The 16,167-nt window shown below is 44.3% G+C and overlaps 1 protein-coding gene across 1 annotated transcript in view; it reads right to left on the bottom strand.

Moving 5' to 3' along the window:
• Positions 1–1,544: 1,544 nt before the first annotated feature.
• znf438 (zinc finger protein 438) overlaps positions 1,545–16,167 on the bottom strand; it is a 34,364-nt gene continuing 19,741 nt past the window's right edge. The window contains exons 2-4 of the mRNA XM_028433339.1: positions 15,553–15,643; positions 4,234–6,000; positions 1,545–4,141 (exon numbers count right to left, since the gene is read on the bottom strand). Coding sequence (XP_028289140.1) covers positions 3,553–4,141; positions 4,234–5,972 — 2,328 coding nt within the window. The 5' untranslated portion in view covers positions 5,973–6,000; positions 15,553–15,643 and the 3' untranslated portion in view covers positions 1,545–3,552. The remainder of the gene's footprint in view (positions 4,142–4,233; positions 6,001–15,552; positions 15,644–16,167) is intronic.

The raw sequence follows: 16,167 nt of genomic DNA, 5'->3' as shown, positions 1-16,167 counted from the left end.
TGGTGGTAGAGGAGACCTTCTATAACAAGGATCCAGTGAAATATATGCTGCAGCTTTAATGGATTATTTATGGTGATTTTTTAAAAAGTGCAAAATGTCTCAAAAATTTGGATTTTACTTCCAATTCAACCTTTCACTTCTCCATAATTCTGCAGTATCTTGTCATGAAACTCACTGTGGTGATAGAGGAGACCTTCTTTAACAATAATACAGTGAAATATCTGCTGCAGCTTTTATGGAGTTATAGTGATTTTTTTTAAATGCAAAACTTCTCAAAAATTCTGATTTTAGTGCCAATTCAACCTTCAATTTCTCCATAATTCTGCAGTATTTTTTCATGAAACTCGCTGTGGTGATAGAGGAGACTTTCTATAACAAGGATCCAGTGAAATATCTGCTTCAGCTTTTATGGATTATTTATGGTGATTTTTTAAAAAGTGAAACATTTCTCAAAAATTCGGATTTTAGTGCCAATTCAACCTTCTATTTCTCCATAATTCTGCAGTATCTTGTCATGAAACTCGCTGTGATAATAGAGGAGATCTTCTATAACAAGGATCCAGTGAAATATCTGCTTCAGCTTTAATGGATTATTTATAGTGATTTTTTTAAAAAGTGCAAAATGTCTCAAAAATTCGGATTTTAGTGCCAATTCAACCTTTCACTTCTCCATACCTCTGCAGTATTTTTTCATGAAACTCACTGTGGTGATAGAGGAGACCTTCTTTAACAATAATACAGTGAAATATCTGCTGCAGCTTTTATGGAGTTATAGTGATTTTTTTTTTAAATGCAAAACTTCTCAAAAATTCTGATTTTAGTGCCAATTCAACCTTCAATTTCTCCAAAATTCTGCAGTATTTTTTCATGAAACTCGCTGTGGCGATAGAGGAGACCTTCTATAACAAGGATCCAGTGAAATATATGCTGCAGCTTTAATGGATTATTTATGGTGATTTTTTTAAAAGTTCAAAATTTCTCAAAAATTTGGATTTTACTTCCAATTCAACCTTTCACTTCTCCATAATTCTGCAGTATTTTGTCATGAAACTCGCTGTGGTAATAGAGGAGATCTTCTATAACAAGGATCCAGTGAAATATCGGCTTCAGCTTTAATGGATTATTTATAGTGATTTTTTTAAAAAAGTGCAAAATGTCTCAAAAGTTTGGATTGTAGTGCCAATTCAACCTTCCACTCCTCCATATTTCTGCAGTATTTTTTCATGAAACTCACTGTGGTGATAGAGGAGATCTTCTGTAACAATAATCTAGTGAAATATCTGCTTCAGCATTTATAGATTTATTATACTGAATTTTTTTAACAACACAAAATTTCTCAAAGATTTGGATTTTACTTCCAATTCAACCTTCCACTTCTCCATAATTCTGCAGTATTGTTTTGTGAAATTCACTGTGGTGATAGAGGAGATCGTCTGTAACAATCTAGTGAAATATGTGCTGCAGCTTTTAGAAATTAAACAAATTATTGGCAAGAGAGATCACTAAAATCCCTGTGCCAAGAAAACACTGCAAAGCAGACATCCTCAACAAAGCCTAACTTTATTCTCATAAACATCAGGTTCATCAGGTACATAAACAGTCACAAGCACAAACACTTTCAGTCTTTTTTTCTTTTTTCTTTTTTTGAACACAGTCACCATATCCAGTGAGCCGAACACATGTAATATTACCTGTGGGAGTTTTCACTTTTTCTGACTTGTGCTGATGGTTGTTTCTGAGGAAAGAAGAGTCTGACCCTTATTTCTGTCACTTCCTGGTTTGTGTGGAGGGTTTTTACAAACTAAGGCCAAATCCCTGATGGCGCGCTGACCCGCTCAGTGCCACACCAGCGCTCTGCCCTTCGTTCTCAGCCCCCCCACTACGTGTGTGTGTGTCAGACACATAAAGGACAGCTCTACATGGCTTTTGTTGCCAGTGTTGGCAATGATATATGCATCTCTCTCCTTCTCCACTATGACAGAACAAAGCAGCTGATTCACTAGTTACTCTATGTAAATATATATATATTTTTCTCAATATATCTATATAGTCTATCTATAGAATAAGTCTATGTAGCATATATATATACTTTTGGTAGGGTTTTTTTTTAAACATTCAGGTACATTCACTTGACCCTGTGATATTTTTTTTTCTTCATATGAAAGATAAACACAGACAAATGTTATAACAGAGCTACTCGCCACAACGTCATGACCTCCCAAACAAGAAACAAGACAATTAGCATCTCCCCAAACATACGAAATGCCTCAGTGCTGGTTCTTTAAGGACCAATCACAAGCATAAATATACTAAAAGAACTCTGTATTAATCTATAGTATAAAATAGCATATTTTTCTGGACTTAACAACAGTTATTAATAACTCTAGTCAGAGCCTGGGTGCACACAATTTTCACAGGTGCGTACATGAGCTGGCAACAACAGGTAGGCAATTCAATGGTCTCCCCTTGCGTAGCTTCAAACAAACAGTAATCTGTCAGTGGTTTTAAAAAGCTTCAAAACAGACCTCTACAATCACTAGTGTGAATAGACCCTTGGCATATCACAGAATATACATATAGGCATTAATCAACAAGAAGATAGAACTCGGCCTGCACAGAGGACCATACCGATGATAAGCCACATCACGCATGAACACCAATGCTTTTTTCTACTTTTGTATTTTTCAGAAGGCCACAAGGATGTCACTCGGGTGCTGGTTAGGAAAGTGATCCTTCACGGGTCCAGGTGGGTAAAAAACAAAAGAAAGGGACCCTAATACTGCCTTTAACCCAACTGTGAGGAGAAGGTTCAAGTCAAAATCTTCTGTTACATGAGCAGGATTGTGATTACTGTTAATAATAATAAGGCCAATAGACAACATGTCAGCCAGTGTGATGACAGACTGTGTACCCCTGTAATGAGATTATAATTCTCAATGTTTGAAAGATTTAGTCCCCCCGATTTTAAAAAACATTCGTCCCATAGTGGTATCAAGCCATGTAGATATGGTGGTTTTAATCCAACCATAAATACAAATGTAGTGGCTGTAGCTAGCACAGCTGCAACTGAGAACACATTTCAAAGCACTAGTAACCCTGTGACTGAAACTTGTAACTATGAGTCTCATAAAACCAAAGTATCTACATGGCTTGATAGATTAAAGGGGCGAAATGACCCTTTAACAGTTTTACTGTCAGTTCGGTTATAAATTAACCTCAACAATTAAATAAGCAGTAGAAAAAAATAATCATCTAATTTCCAACAGGTTATTAAATACATATGTCCAGACAACATGAACTCCAAAAACAGAACAGTGCAATCAAAATAACATTAGATTGTTTATAAAACTGGATTCTCTGACCTTGTGAGAGTATCTCTTCGGAGTTGTAACACGAAGATCATTTTTCACCGTTGGACTGATATTCTGCTTTTCTGGTTGAAACGGTGAAAAATGAAACTGGTGCTAAAAGACGCAAGAGAAACTCTCGATCCCTGTGCTGCTGTTTGTGAGGACTGAGTGTGTGTAAGGGCCCATCAATGGGCTAGGCTGGCTAATGTGCATGTGGAGAAGGACTGTCCAGATCCCTGTCCACCTCACCTTCTTCCTGACCAGAGTAAGAGCTCAGAGCATCCCACAGCAGGCCGGGCTGCTCACAGTGGTGGTGACTCCTCCAGTGCTCCATGACCATCTCTTTAGTATCCAACACTTCGCTGCAGAGGACACAGTTAAAGGCGGGACCTGCCGCAAGGATGCCAAGGCCTTCGCTGCTGTCCGGTGAAGAGAGGTCTCCGCTGTCCTCCCCCTCTGTTCCTCGGTGGTGGGACATGATGTGCCTCTTTAGCTTTGAGAATGAAAAGAACTCTTCATCGCAGCTGCCGCATTTGACCAGATTGCGCTTCTCGTTCAGCTGCCGCCAGTAGTGGGCAGCATGCTTCACCAGCTCATCCTCTGCCTCGCGGCCCCCCCGTGGAGTTTGTCCATCGTGAAGGCGAATGTGGACCTCCTCTCCGTGAACATACAGCAAATGCATCTTCATGTCTGCAAAGGTGGGAGTGATGGCCTGGCAGCGTCCACATTTAATCTGCAGCTCTACAGGATCTTCCCGGTCCTGCTCCTCTGATGGCTCTGGTGAGTTGGCCCTTGTGAGGGGAAAAAAAACACTTATTAATAACTCATCAATACCTTCACTTTTCATTCTGAACAATAAATATCTTTAGCCATTTGATCTCACCCGTCCACAGACACCTCATCCTCGTGATGGCTGATCGATGGCTCCACAGTGAGGACCACCTTGTGGACTTCTCTTAGGTGACTGAAGTAGACGCCAACATATCCAAAAGCCTTGTCACAGAACTCACAGGACAAAGACCGCCGCGGCCGTACCTCCGAATGGTGGAGCTTCATGTGGGTGCTCAAGCTGCCAGAGTGAGCGTAGGCTTTGCGGCAGACAGGGCAGATGTAGGGCCGACTGTTGGTGTGACTGTTCATGTGGCTCTGGAGGTGGTGCTTGAACTGGAAACAGCGGCTGCAGGTAGGGCAACGATGGAGAGGACGGCTTCCTATAAATACTCTGGTGTTGGAGCCTCCTCTCATGTGTAATGTGACAGGGGCTGGTTGGGGAGGACAGTCCAGGGCCTTGGTGGTGGTTGGGGCAGGAAGCTGATGGCCCAGTAGGAGGTCCTGTTCTTGGGCATCTGGGGTAATTGCAGGCAGACTAACAAGTTGGGGAACTGTCTCCATAACCAACATGGGCTTGGGTCGGATGCTGCGGTATTTCTTTGAAATATCCACTTCCTTTTGTTTGGAACCAGGAACAACTGCTGGCGGTTTCTCAGGGACCCTTCTACGAAAGAAAGACAACGACCTTTTCTTTCTGGCCTCAAAAGCTAAGATGTCTTCCATTGTCTTTCTCTTCCTTCCTCTCTTCTTGCCAGGTGCTTTCTGGAGGGTTCCCAGAACAGGCATGAGGGTGGTCTTGACCTGTGGAGTGGAGTTTGGCACCTGGTTGTGACTCAAGGCCTCAGCTGTCTTAAGGGTCTTGGATGTAGCATCTAAAGGGTTGGAGAGTCCCACCTGGCCTGACAAAGCTTTCTTCTCTGGGGACAAACTGCTGAGCTTGGCTGCTGGGATGAGTGTGCTCTTTATTTTAGAGTAGGGCAGGATGGGTAGTTTACCTTTAGGTGGGGATGGGATAATCTGGACTGCTTTACTGAAGATGGCCGGGGACAGGACGGTGATGCTGCTCTGAGGTTGGGCTGCTGTGGGCTTGGGCTGGCACAGTCTCATTGTGGTCTTGCTTTCCTCTGGGGATTTGACTGGGGAGCTCTTGACAGCAGCAGAAGGATACTGAAGGTTCTGAATAAGGCCAGTTGTTGCAGGACGCTCAGAGCCATCTGGTGCCCTTTCTAACTGAGAACCTGGATAGAGGACAGCATTGTCTGGTAGAAGAGCAGTGACAGAGATGTCAGAGGAGGCTGGGTCGATGAGGATTACCTGCTCTGGAGGCTCCTCTTTGGGCACTAAGGTTTCTGTGTGCTTGGTCTCTTGTTTCACCACTGTGGATGCTCCTCTCCCGGCTGACTTGGTCTGCGTCGTCACAGAAAACACAGAAGCTGTTTTTGCCCTGGCAGCATGTGGTGGAGATTTGACCTTGTCCGCTGCCCCCTTGCTTCTCACTGGCTGGTATCTGGGAATGGGTAACTTGAGGTTCTTCTGGACTGAATGGGTTTGTTGCTGCGCCGTCTGGGAGGAGACCGAAGGGGGCAGCGCCACCAGGGAAAACGTGCCATCTTGACCTGCAATTTGCATCAGTGCATAGTTCTGGGCGGGCACGATGATGGACTTGGGGCTGGAGGCGGTGGTAGCCTCAGGGAGGGCCGATGGAGGCTGGCAGGACAGGACCGCGGGGGAGGTGGAGGGCACCACAGCCGGGGCCTTGGGGGCAATGCTCCGGAACTGAAGGCTCTTCATCTGATGGGCTGGACTCTTCAGTTACCAACTAAAACACAAAAGACACAAAAAAAAATTTAAAGACCGATGTCTGACCAATGCATATTCTCGCTGTGCATATGTGGATTTTCTGTCTCTGGGTCCTACGGCTTCCTTCCATACATTGGATTAATAGAGGACTCTACATTGGCCATGAAGTGAGTGTGTCTGGTTGTTTGACTCTCTGTATCAGAGCTAATAGTCTGGCTATAATGTACCATGCCTCACATGACCCAGGAGCACAGAACAAAGCGGATGGATGGAACAACCAGAGGTGCCAGCAACAGAGGCCATGTTTCCAACCCTGAAAATGGCTCTGACACACACACATGATTACAATCTGATCAATTGATTGATGACCAGGGATGGTTTAGGACACTGCTGGGTTTCCTGCATCAGTTATTTGACAAGCTTGCAATGGCTAGACTCAAGAAGTCATGCTGGCTCCACCGCACCACAACTGTGCAAACATCTTTTGGCTGTGTCTGGTTTGGATGGATGAGTTCACATCACTGCTCCTGGATTTCAGACCAAAAACGCGGCCAACAAACATAAACAAGCCAAACAACTTCTGATTCTATCTTTAGCTTAGATTGACGATGTTAATGTGCATGTTTTTAAGTGGACACTGATCATTAGCATAAATCAGCCCAGAGGAAAGAAGGGTAGTAAACAATGTGCTACGTGAATCCTGTCCTGTCTGCAGCTGCCAATATTATTAATGTAAATGTGACCTCCGCACGAGGTCAACATTTCCAGAACCGAGGCAGGACAGAAGCACAAATACAAGCATCTGCCTGTGTGTGACAAGCTGTCCTATTACCCATGCCTCTCTAGTCTCAAACAGCAGACTCTCTCTCCCCCAGGCTAAGGACAGACTGCCCCCTTTGATATGGGCTCAGCATGCAGTCGTGGTACATGCTGAGGATCTGCAGGGGGCTACTTGTACCCCCCCTCCACTTCCTGGAAGGATGAGCCAGCAGAGCGTGAAAGCTGCCCAGCGGCGGGATCTTTACCAGATGAAGAGGGGCTCCCCTCATCCTCCCTGCCACACTGTCCAGCACTGGCCACAGGCAAGGAGGACGCCCCTGACAAAAGCCCTGGATTTACTTTATCATCCCTTGTTCACAAATAACATTTCATGCTTCCCCAGTAGGAGTAAGGCTTTTCCACACTCAGTGGATACAAAATACTGCTGAACTCTATGAGGAAAGTACAACCTCCGAGTGAGGTTTTAAACAAGTCTCTATTATCCCAATCTACCATAGTTTCCATCCATCAATCAAAAGCCACAGGTATGGTTTTAAAAACAAAGGCAAAGTTCCCTTCGTTTATATCAATACTGTATCTTTATATCAAAAGGGGGGCCAGATTACAGAGGAATGCTTCAAAGGTCTTAATTGTGAACAGACTCTGAGGTTTGAATTTCATAAGGTGACTTTCAATAGAGGCGTTTGATACAGGCACAGTTCCAACGCTGTAATACTAATCAGCATAAAGTGCAGCAATCTGGAGGTGTTACAAAAGACTACACAATCATTTCTCAACAGAAGAAAGCCTCCGAGTTCAAAGCTGGGTGCATTCAAAAAGGAGAGGGAAAGAAAACTGCAAAGGGCATATTGTTTAACAGCTGGAAGTGTTTCTGTGTGGAGAGATTATTTATACAGTACCCCTACCGCATTACGACTCCATAAAACTGGAGATATTCCTCCTCTGTGTGGATAGTTGACTCCAGTTTGACTGTGACTTTGGCTGAACACAGAGTGGAATAAAAAAACCACGGCAGTGTGTGTTCCTATGTGTGTTTTATGTAGGTAGGGGGGAAATGGCAGACAATGCTGGTTGATTAAATCTACAGTGGACATGTGGACGGAGGGCAAGAAGGTGTATCAGCAGCTGGGGAAGCAGCCTGTAATCTGTTTGTCACAGATGATTCAGCAGACCTGATCACCTGACACCAAGTCACTCCTCAGAGTTCAGCTTAAAGAAATCTGTCTCATTTCATCTGGAAAAAGGGGGAGTAGTACACGAACATGTCCAGCGTAGGATGTTATCATAAGACTGCAGCACGACCAAGAAATACCAGGAAGGAGCTACACACATTTATTTAAGTAAGGCGACCCTACAAATAACCTGTAGTTTCTATTGTATTACAACCAACTCGGCTCCTCTGGAGGAAAATAAGACTGACAGCCCAACATTTTCATCTCTAGATCACAACAGCCAGCCAAGAATTGATCATACAAGCTCTGTTTGTTAGGCTATAGTCAGGCTGTCGCCTTGTTGTGAAGCAACATAACAATTTTGTTTAGTTGCGATAAAGATGTTATCGCACACTAGTCAGATTTTTATACTCTGATTGGGAGGCATCCAGGCCACACCATCAGAAAGCTACCGAGATCAACCGTACCTGTATCTGACTCTACATCTGCAGCGCAGACCTGCACGGATCTCCAAAGGCCCTGAAGCCACCACTTTAAAAACACTTGCACTCTTTGAGGTCTACTAAAAGGAAGTACGCTGACACAACAGGTGAGTGTCTGTGATGACAGCGCCCGAGGACACATCCAGTTCTCCACCACACTGAATGGATCAATGACACACATTCCTCTAGTGCAGACCAGGCGATATAAATATTTGAAAATAAAAAAGCTCTCTGGGCTAAGGCCTCAGTGCTGTTCTTTCACTGTTCTCCTTCATGTGTCCGATCTGTTCCTTCTTCTTTCACATTTTGGTTTTTGCATAATGACAACAACTCTCAGTTCTCAGAGAAAAATGAGAGGAGGACGAAGGAGGACGAGTGTTGATTCACTTGACACAACAGTGGCAGGCAACTTGTCTGGTCAAACCTGAAAATGTCTGCGCACAAAGATGAAATAAACACAACAAAGCTAAGGGAGAAATACTCATGGAGGTCACAGATGCTACTCAATCTGCAGCTGGATTTGGAACGCTGACTGCTCTAATCTGACTGAGGTCGAAGGTCGAGGGCTTGGGTGATGCAAAAACCTGGTTTGTGGAGAGAATGTAAAAGAAGAGAAGGAAAAAGGGGGGTGTTTGTGTGTAGGGGGGATGATCCACGGAGACAGATTATCAGGTAAAGCCAGAGGGGTGAGAGGTGAGGATCTGCTGTTTATGCTGGAAACAGGTCAGGGTTGAGCAGAAGGGCAGTGTGGGGACTGGGCCAGGCATCCACCTGGAATGGAATGAAATGGTATGAAGTGAACTAAACAAGCTACACACACACAGCTCAGACACTCAAACCTGGCCCTGGGTCACATGAAGAAGTGGACCAGCCAAGACTGATAAGCTGACCAGCCAAAACAACCTACCTATTGTTAGCCAGTAATGCAATTTAGTGTGAGGTGAAACCGCTGCTCTGCATGTAGCATCCCTGATGCATTCTCTGATTCTGCTTTGTCTCGCTTTCAGCCAACTCTAGAGTTTAAACTGCAGAGTCCAGCATTTTGCTCCTAACCTCTGCAAACACTTACTCTCACAACAGAATGTAGTGGACAATAAAAATGAGGTGAGTTAAGAAAAATTAGATCTGAAGTGTTGTGAGGAGAGCAGAGCTGAGAGTGGTGTAAGGTTTGTTATCTTCCATGTAGGTGAGAGCTCTGCTCATCTGGGACTTACAGATAGAGCCTGGAGATGGAGGGGGGTCTGGAATGAAGTGTGTGTGTGTGTGTGTGTGTGTGTGTGTGTGTGTGTGTGTGTGTGTGTGGGAGGGAAAAAAAAACAGCAGGCCAAAGCTCCCCCAGGTTTTTAGCCCAGATGAAAGGCCAGGATCTGGGCTAGATAAGAGAGCAAGATCACAGGGGGTCGGGGCCAACCGGCTGTGAGAAGCCATGTCCGGCGGCCATCTTTCAGCAGTCTCCTCCCTCTTGCTCTCTTTCACACACAAACACATTGACACAGAAGGTGGGATTAATGAAAGGTGTTTAAAAAAAAAGGTAGACATTTGTTAAAATAAAGGAACATTCTGTGAATTTCCTTTTTTCCCCCTGAATGAACTTAGGAGTTATCTGTGCTCGATTGCTTCTTCCTGCATGCATGCTAACTGCTCATCTTTGCTCTCCAGCCTAAGGTGTGTATATGTAAGTGTGTGCGTGCAGGAGGAGGAGGAGGAGGAGGAGGAGGAGGAAGGGTCTGGAGTGAAAGCGGTCATGGAGAAAATGAAATCAGTGTTTGCAGAGGTCCTTGTTTCATCCCAGAGCTCTGCTGAATAAAACAGCCAAGGAGTGACTGAACACACACACACACACCGAATGATTTAGTAGCATCCAGCTGCTCCTTTTTACCTTTTCACCGGACAACAAAACGGTGAAAGGTGTTGCAAGGGAGAACATTAGAGCACCATATGGTATTCAAAGCAAGTGTGTACACACACACACAAACACACACAAACACACACACACGCCCGTATGTCATCCACTGTCACCTGAGCAAATCAATGCAGGGGAGAAATCCATTCCAATTAGGATCCGGCTGCTCTGCCCTGCATGTGGATGTAGATGAATCAATAGTGAAATCTCACTGTTAACTTGCTATTCCTCAGATAAAATGTGACACTCGGGTTTGATTGAGTAGAAATACATGTATCTAAGGACCTAAAAGACACCTCTATGGCTTAAAAATCTGTGTTCACTAGAGAAAAAGTAGACCCTCAATAAAAGCTGAGGCAATGCCCTTTGAAGGCAGGATGCTGTAAACCCCTGACAACCGCTGACCTTCGACCCAATGTCCAACAAGGCCATGTGTCATCCTGTGGAAGCTGAACGTCCTCAATCATCCATGCTCACAGATGAACTAAATGAGCATACAAGCGCACACACACACAGTCACATGCACAGAGATGACACGGCTGCAGGCTCCGAGCTGAGTGGCATCGACATGGAGTGGAGGTGACAGCAGTGTGTCCACGTGCGTGTAACCGTGTTAGTTGTGTGTTCAAGGACTCAAGTGTTAATGTTAACCCCCCCACTTTACCAACACCACCAGCACCAGGCCCTCAGGCAGCCAGCACTGCGTTAGCCATCCAGACTTTGCTCAACAGTAAACCTTTACCTGACCTTTTTCTCTGCTGTGACATTTGGACCCTCCTGAATAGGTCAAACAGCACTAAAGAGCGCTGAAAAAATGGAAAAGGAGCTGGAGGAGGAGTAGGAAGGAGGAGAGAGACGAGAGCTGTCAGTGTGTTAAGATGGCTGACACTTTTTAGGATTAAAACCTGTTGCAGGAGGGACAAGTTTGGATCATGTTAGTCCTGATTTTAACACCTCAGACAAATAAAAATGTGCTGAGAAAAAATGGATCAAATATCATGCTATTTACTTTGTGTGCGGGCATGTTCTGGTTTCTTCCTATATTTTAAATAATATGTTATGTAATTAATTATATTTTAAAAAAATCAATATAAACTTAAGAAATTAACAAAAGATATTGAGGGGCAGCTAACACTGGACTCTCTGAGTAAATGCATAGAGTCATTGTAAGGTTTTGATGTTGGCAGATGTAAAAAATATGGGAAGATGTTACCACACTAAAATATTCATAACTTAAAAGCTAAGCTTAGCACCAAAACCATATTCAGGCCACATCATGCTGAGATATGCGAGATCATGTGGAGAAAATATGAAGGAGCAGGACTACTGTCAACAGGTTCAAATATGGCTTTGAAAACAGCACATTTTCATAACAATTGTAAAACACGACATAGGAAAACACCACCTGTGGCATTTCTTTACAAGATATAAATCTGCTGGTGGTATTTCCTGGTACAGACATGTTAGCACTATAGCTGCACCAAACATCAGCTCTCCATCTTTCATATTTACAGACCAGTGATGCAAAAAAAAAAATCACATTTTTGCGTTGGTTTTCGGCCATTTTTAGGCATTTATCACACCCACACTATTGGAGATGGGACAAATCTGATTACACTTTCTGATTTCTGATCTGAACAGTTAGCCCTACGCAGCAAACACCAGATTCCTACATGCAACAGAGGCCGTGCAGCAAAAGCTTAAACTCCACCAAAACCTAAGAAAAAGTCATTTGTTTTAAAATTCTCAATTTCTGTAGCTTCTGGAGCTGCATGGTTTTATGACTCAACACACTACTTTAGCACTGTTCCACCTACATATTTTAAGAACAACACTGGTGTGTGGTGATGTCACCCAAACATGGAACAACATAGCAACTAAAGTCTCTGTAAGGAGGTAGGTGTGGGGTGGGAGTGGTCGTATAATGTCGCAGACTGTCACCTAGGAGTCGAGGGTTTAGGTAAACATCATGGTTTGTCCTGAAACACATGGACACATGACACCAAAAACTGCCCTTCTGCCGTCTCAGATGTCGTTTCTGTACACATATTGAAAACGATGAGCAAAACACACTCTGCGAAATGAACTGCACTTAGGAGGACATGCAATGTAAGACTGAGTTGCATAGAGTAGCATGTAAACAACACATCATGCTGTGTAAAAGATTTGTACCGACACAATCTGGTGAACACGGATGTCCAGCCCGGCACAGTCTTGTCAATTTCAATCTATAGCTATCTCCATTCATTCTTCATGTAGTCATCTGCTCCTCCATAATGTACTCACACGTATAAAACCTGGTCTAAAGACTGCAACGGATTTTTGTTCATCTTGGCCCTGATGAAGAAAAGTGATGCGGCTGCAACCTCGACTGGGACGCTAAGAAAACACCTGCGCTCCCAGTCCCACCTTAATGATCACTCCACGCAATGGGAGAACTTTAATGGGGGCCCTGGAAGGAAGGAGAGAAGGAAGGAAGCTGCCAGCTCGCTAATTTTAGGCACTCTACATCTCAGATGAAACGCTGGAAAAGGCAAAGAGGAGGCGTGGAGAGGCGGGAAAGTTCTCTGTCTCTGACTTTCTTGACTTTCTGCATCATGTCTTTCTAACCATCATTACCCCCTGCATCCGGTACGAGAGAGAGTCTCACAGCTCTTTGATTCTGCGAGTCATTTCTCCCTCTCTTCCTGTTCCCAGCCCTCTTTCCTTCTCTCTCCCTTTCGCAACTCTCTCTTTCATTCTCACCTCCCTCCCCTTCTGTCGGTACCTGAGTAAATAAACAGTGTTGTGTGGGATGCTAATTAGAGCAGGTTCAGGGATGTGACGAGCCCAGAGACAGATAAACACCAAGGTGGGGAGGAGAAGAGATGAGATGGAGGGGGTGGAGGTGGAGGTAACCCACCCCAAGGGCAACACAACACAGACACAAACACGTCAGCTTAGCGGTGAAGGACAGACAAGAGTGGTTTTGGCTTTCAACCCAACTAAGGGCAGCTTTGAAGCGAGGGGCGGTAGCAAAACAGAGGACTCTGTGAGTGAAGGGCACTGCTAGGGAAGGAGGCGTAGCGTAAAGCTTCAGCCATATTGAGAGGAAGAAGGAACGGTGTGCAAACTTTCCTAATGACGGCTGCTTCTGGAGACCCGGAGCGAGATCAAAAGAATATGCAGATGATCTCCACAGTTCTTCTCCTGTTAAGGTGAAGCCTGGGCTTTTTGAAAGCAGGTCAATGCAAGGCAGCCTGTTCTTATTTAACATCAGGATGGCCTTTGAGCTGCCGGATATATGCAGGTGAGAAGGTTACAAAGACGAATGCTCACACTTGGTGGTTACATGCAACTCTACACTGTCAAAACAAAAATATTTCAACTGCTAAAAGTGGATTTTAGTGGACAACTCCAAAAGAAGTTAAAGGCATTTTTGGACTGCAGGTATCCAAGCTATGCAACGGTTCACAGGAACTAACCATGCAGCATTCTCTTGTCCTGTTTTATTGTATTACTTTTGTAGTTTTCCTACCAAAAGGAGGCCCTGAAATAATTTCTGCAGGGTCAGAATTACTGGTAGGAACTTTAGACGAAGGAACTCAAACTGGCCTGCTAGTTCTTGCAGTAAAAAACCTGCAGAAGCTTGGAGAGGGAACTAAAGCAACACACTCTCATGATCGTTTCACTGTGTATTGCATCGCCAGAAATTGATCTTCAGTGTCGGTTTTGTTTGAATGATCCTCCTCTGAAAGTACCTGCTGCACTTGCTGAGTAATGTCAAAACTTTATACCAGAAACCCGAAACCAAAACAAGAGCAGTCGAAATTTCAGTGAGTTATGAGTATGATTCCTTCCCAGTATTTGTAATAATTTTCCCTGATGCTATTGCTGCATTAGCCTGAGCTCCTCCAGTGAAACGGCTGAGTAGACAATAGTGTCGTGTTGCTTAAACAGAGGGTGACGAAGTGTTGAAGTGTGAACATAAAACAGGAATTAACTAAAAAAACAGCATGAATGCTGACGTTGCCTTTACCTGGGCTCTAACTCTGTCTGAGTCTTTTGTCTTGAGTGTATAAATCGAGCATCTGCTTAGGTGTCTTTGTGGGGTTATTAAAACCACAGCTAACGCCGTCTGGCAGGATCAAAGCCAGCCTTGGACCGTAATGATCACTGATGCTGCTGTTAAGTTAACCAGACGTGAGCGCTGTTCACTCTAGTGGAAGGATTTCACTACACTGGCAGAGGAGGAGGTGAAGTGAAGACCAGGTAAAAGAGAGAAGAGAAACGTACCAACAGACAACGTTAGCAGAGCATTAAACACAATGTTACTCAGAGATGCTTCATAATTAAAAGAAATCCCAGATTAGGGCCACAGCGGTAATGACAGGGGAAACCTTGCCGTTACAAAGACACTACATAAGCTTTTAATCTCACGTTAAGTCCAGCGCAAACACTGATGATAGAGCGAAAGGTAGGGAGGATCACCGTATATCTAAGAGATTGTGGAGGAGAGGGGAAATAGAGGGAAATGTGATGGCTAGATAGATGAGCTATTTTTATAATGAGGTCAGTGTGAAGCTGTGGGATTTCATTCTCCTGGGAGACACACACACACACACACACACACACACACACACACACACACACACACACACACACACACACACACACACACACACACACACACACACACACACACACACACACACACACACACACACACACACACACACACACACACACACACACACACACACACACACACACACACACACACACACAGGAACTCTTTCCATGTATTGCTCCAGCTGAGTGGAGCCGCCTCTGTCCACAGGAGGAAGAGGAAGAGGTGGATGAAGAGGACACAGATGGATATGCCCAGATGTCAGAATGAGGATTTCAAGGATTTTGACCTGATTGGTCAGAGGGATCTTACCGTCTGCTACTAAAAGGAGGGACAGGGGACACCAAACACCATCTTACAAATCAGCAATATCAACTATTTATTCCAAATATTTATTCATTAGAACATTTTTGTGACCATGCTATTTTTTTAATTTCTTTGTCTATTGATCAAATTGTGTATCTAAACTAGCTAGTCTGCTACTTGGCAGCCCCTTATGATGTCATAAAGGGATAAGCACCGCCCATGGCTGCTTCACACACATATTGTTTGCACTGCTGGGTTGCTGTTACTTCACATACTGGTGCCCTTAACTGAACAAGTAACATACAACAAAGGTGTTTACCGATTGAATGATTCCTTCCTCCTCAGCTGCTCCTCCTCTTTCTGGGTGGTGCCCGGGTTGTGGTCCTGTCCCTCCCCTCTCCACACTCCCCCTGTGAAGACATCAAATGTTATGTTAAAAACACTATAACTGCCATTAACACCATCAGTGTGTGGAGGATAATCTCAATGAAAAGAGCGTTTACAGGGTACTTTAAAGCTAAAGGAAGACAGCTAGCTACCTGGAAACTGGTTAACCTCCTGGGAAGGAGGAGAGAGAGGAGAGGGGGTGGGATATGACTGGTTAAAAGGTAAAGAGTGACACCACTGTCAAGAACACTAACATGATCTATAGTAAGAAAAAGCCTTAATAGGTTATTAAATCACGTCTTATGTGTTCACTGTGAGGCCTGACAAAGATGGCGTCTACAGTGAGGATTAGCATTCATGTATTCCACACATTTCTGGCAGTATTTGAAACTGAATAAAAAAAAACAGAAGAGCGAATCTCTGATGTTATCTGTCAGGGTATGAGGAGGAACATGGTGCGGCGACAGAGTACACAGCAGTGACACGGTTTACACACTAGCAGGGCTCTGCATGGCCCGTTTCACAAGCGCACACACACAGACACACA

This window comes from Parambassis ranga, chromosome 20, assembly GCF_900634625.1.
Source record: "Parambassis ranga chromosome 20, fParRan2.1, whole genome shotgun sequence".
In the NCBI taxonomy this organism is placed as follows: domain Eukaryota; kingdom Metazoa; phylum Chordata; class Actinopteri; family Ambassidae; genus Parambassis; species Parambassis ranga.
The sequence above is the reverse complement of the archived record's forward strand: the minus strand, read 5'-3'. Positions and strand labels throughout refer to the sequence as shown.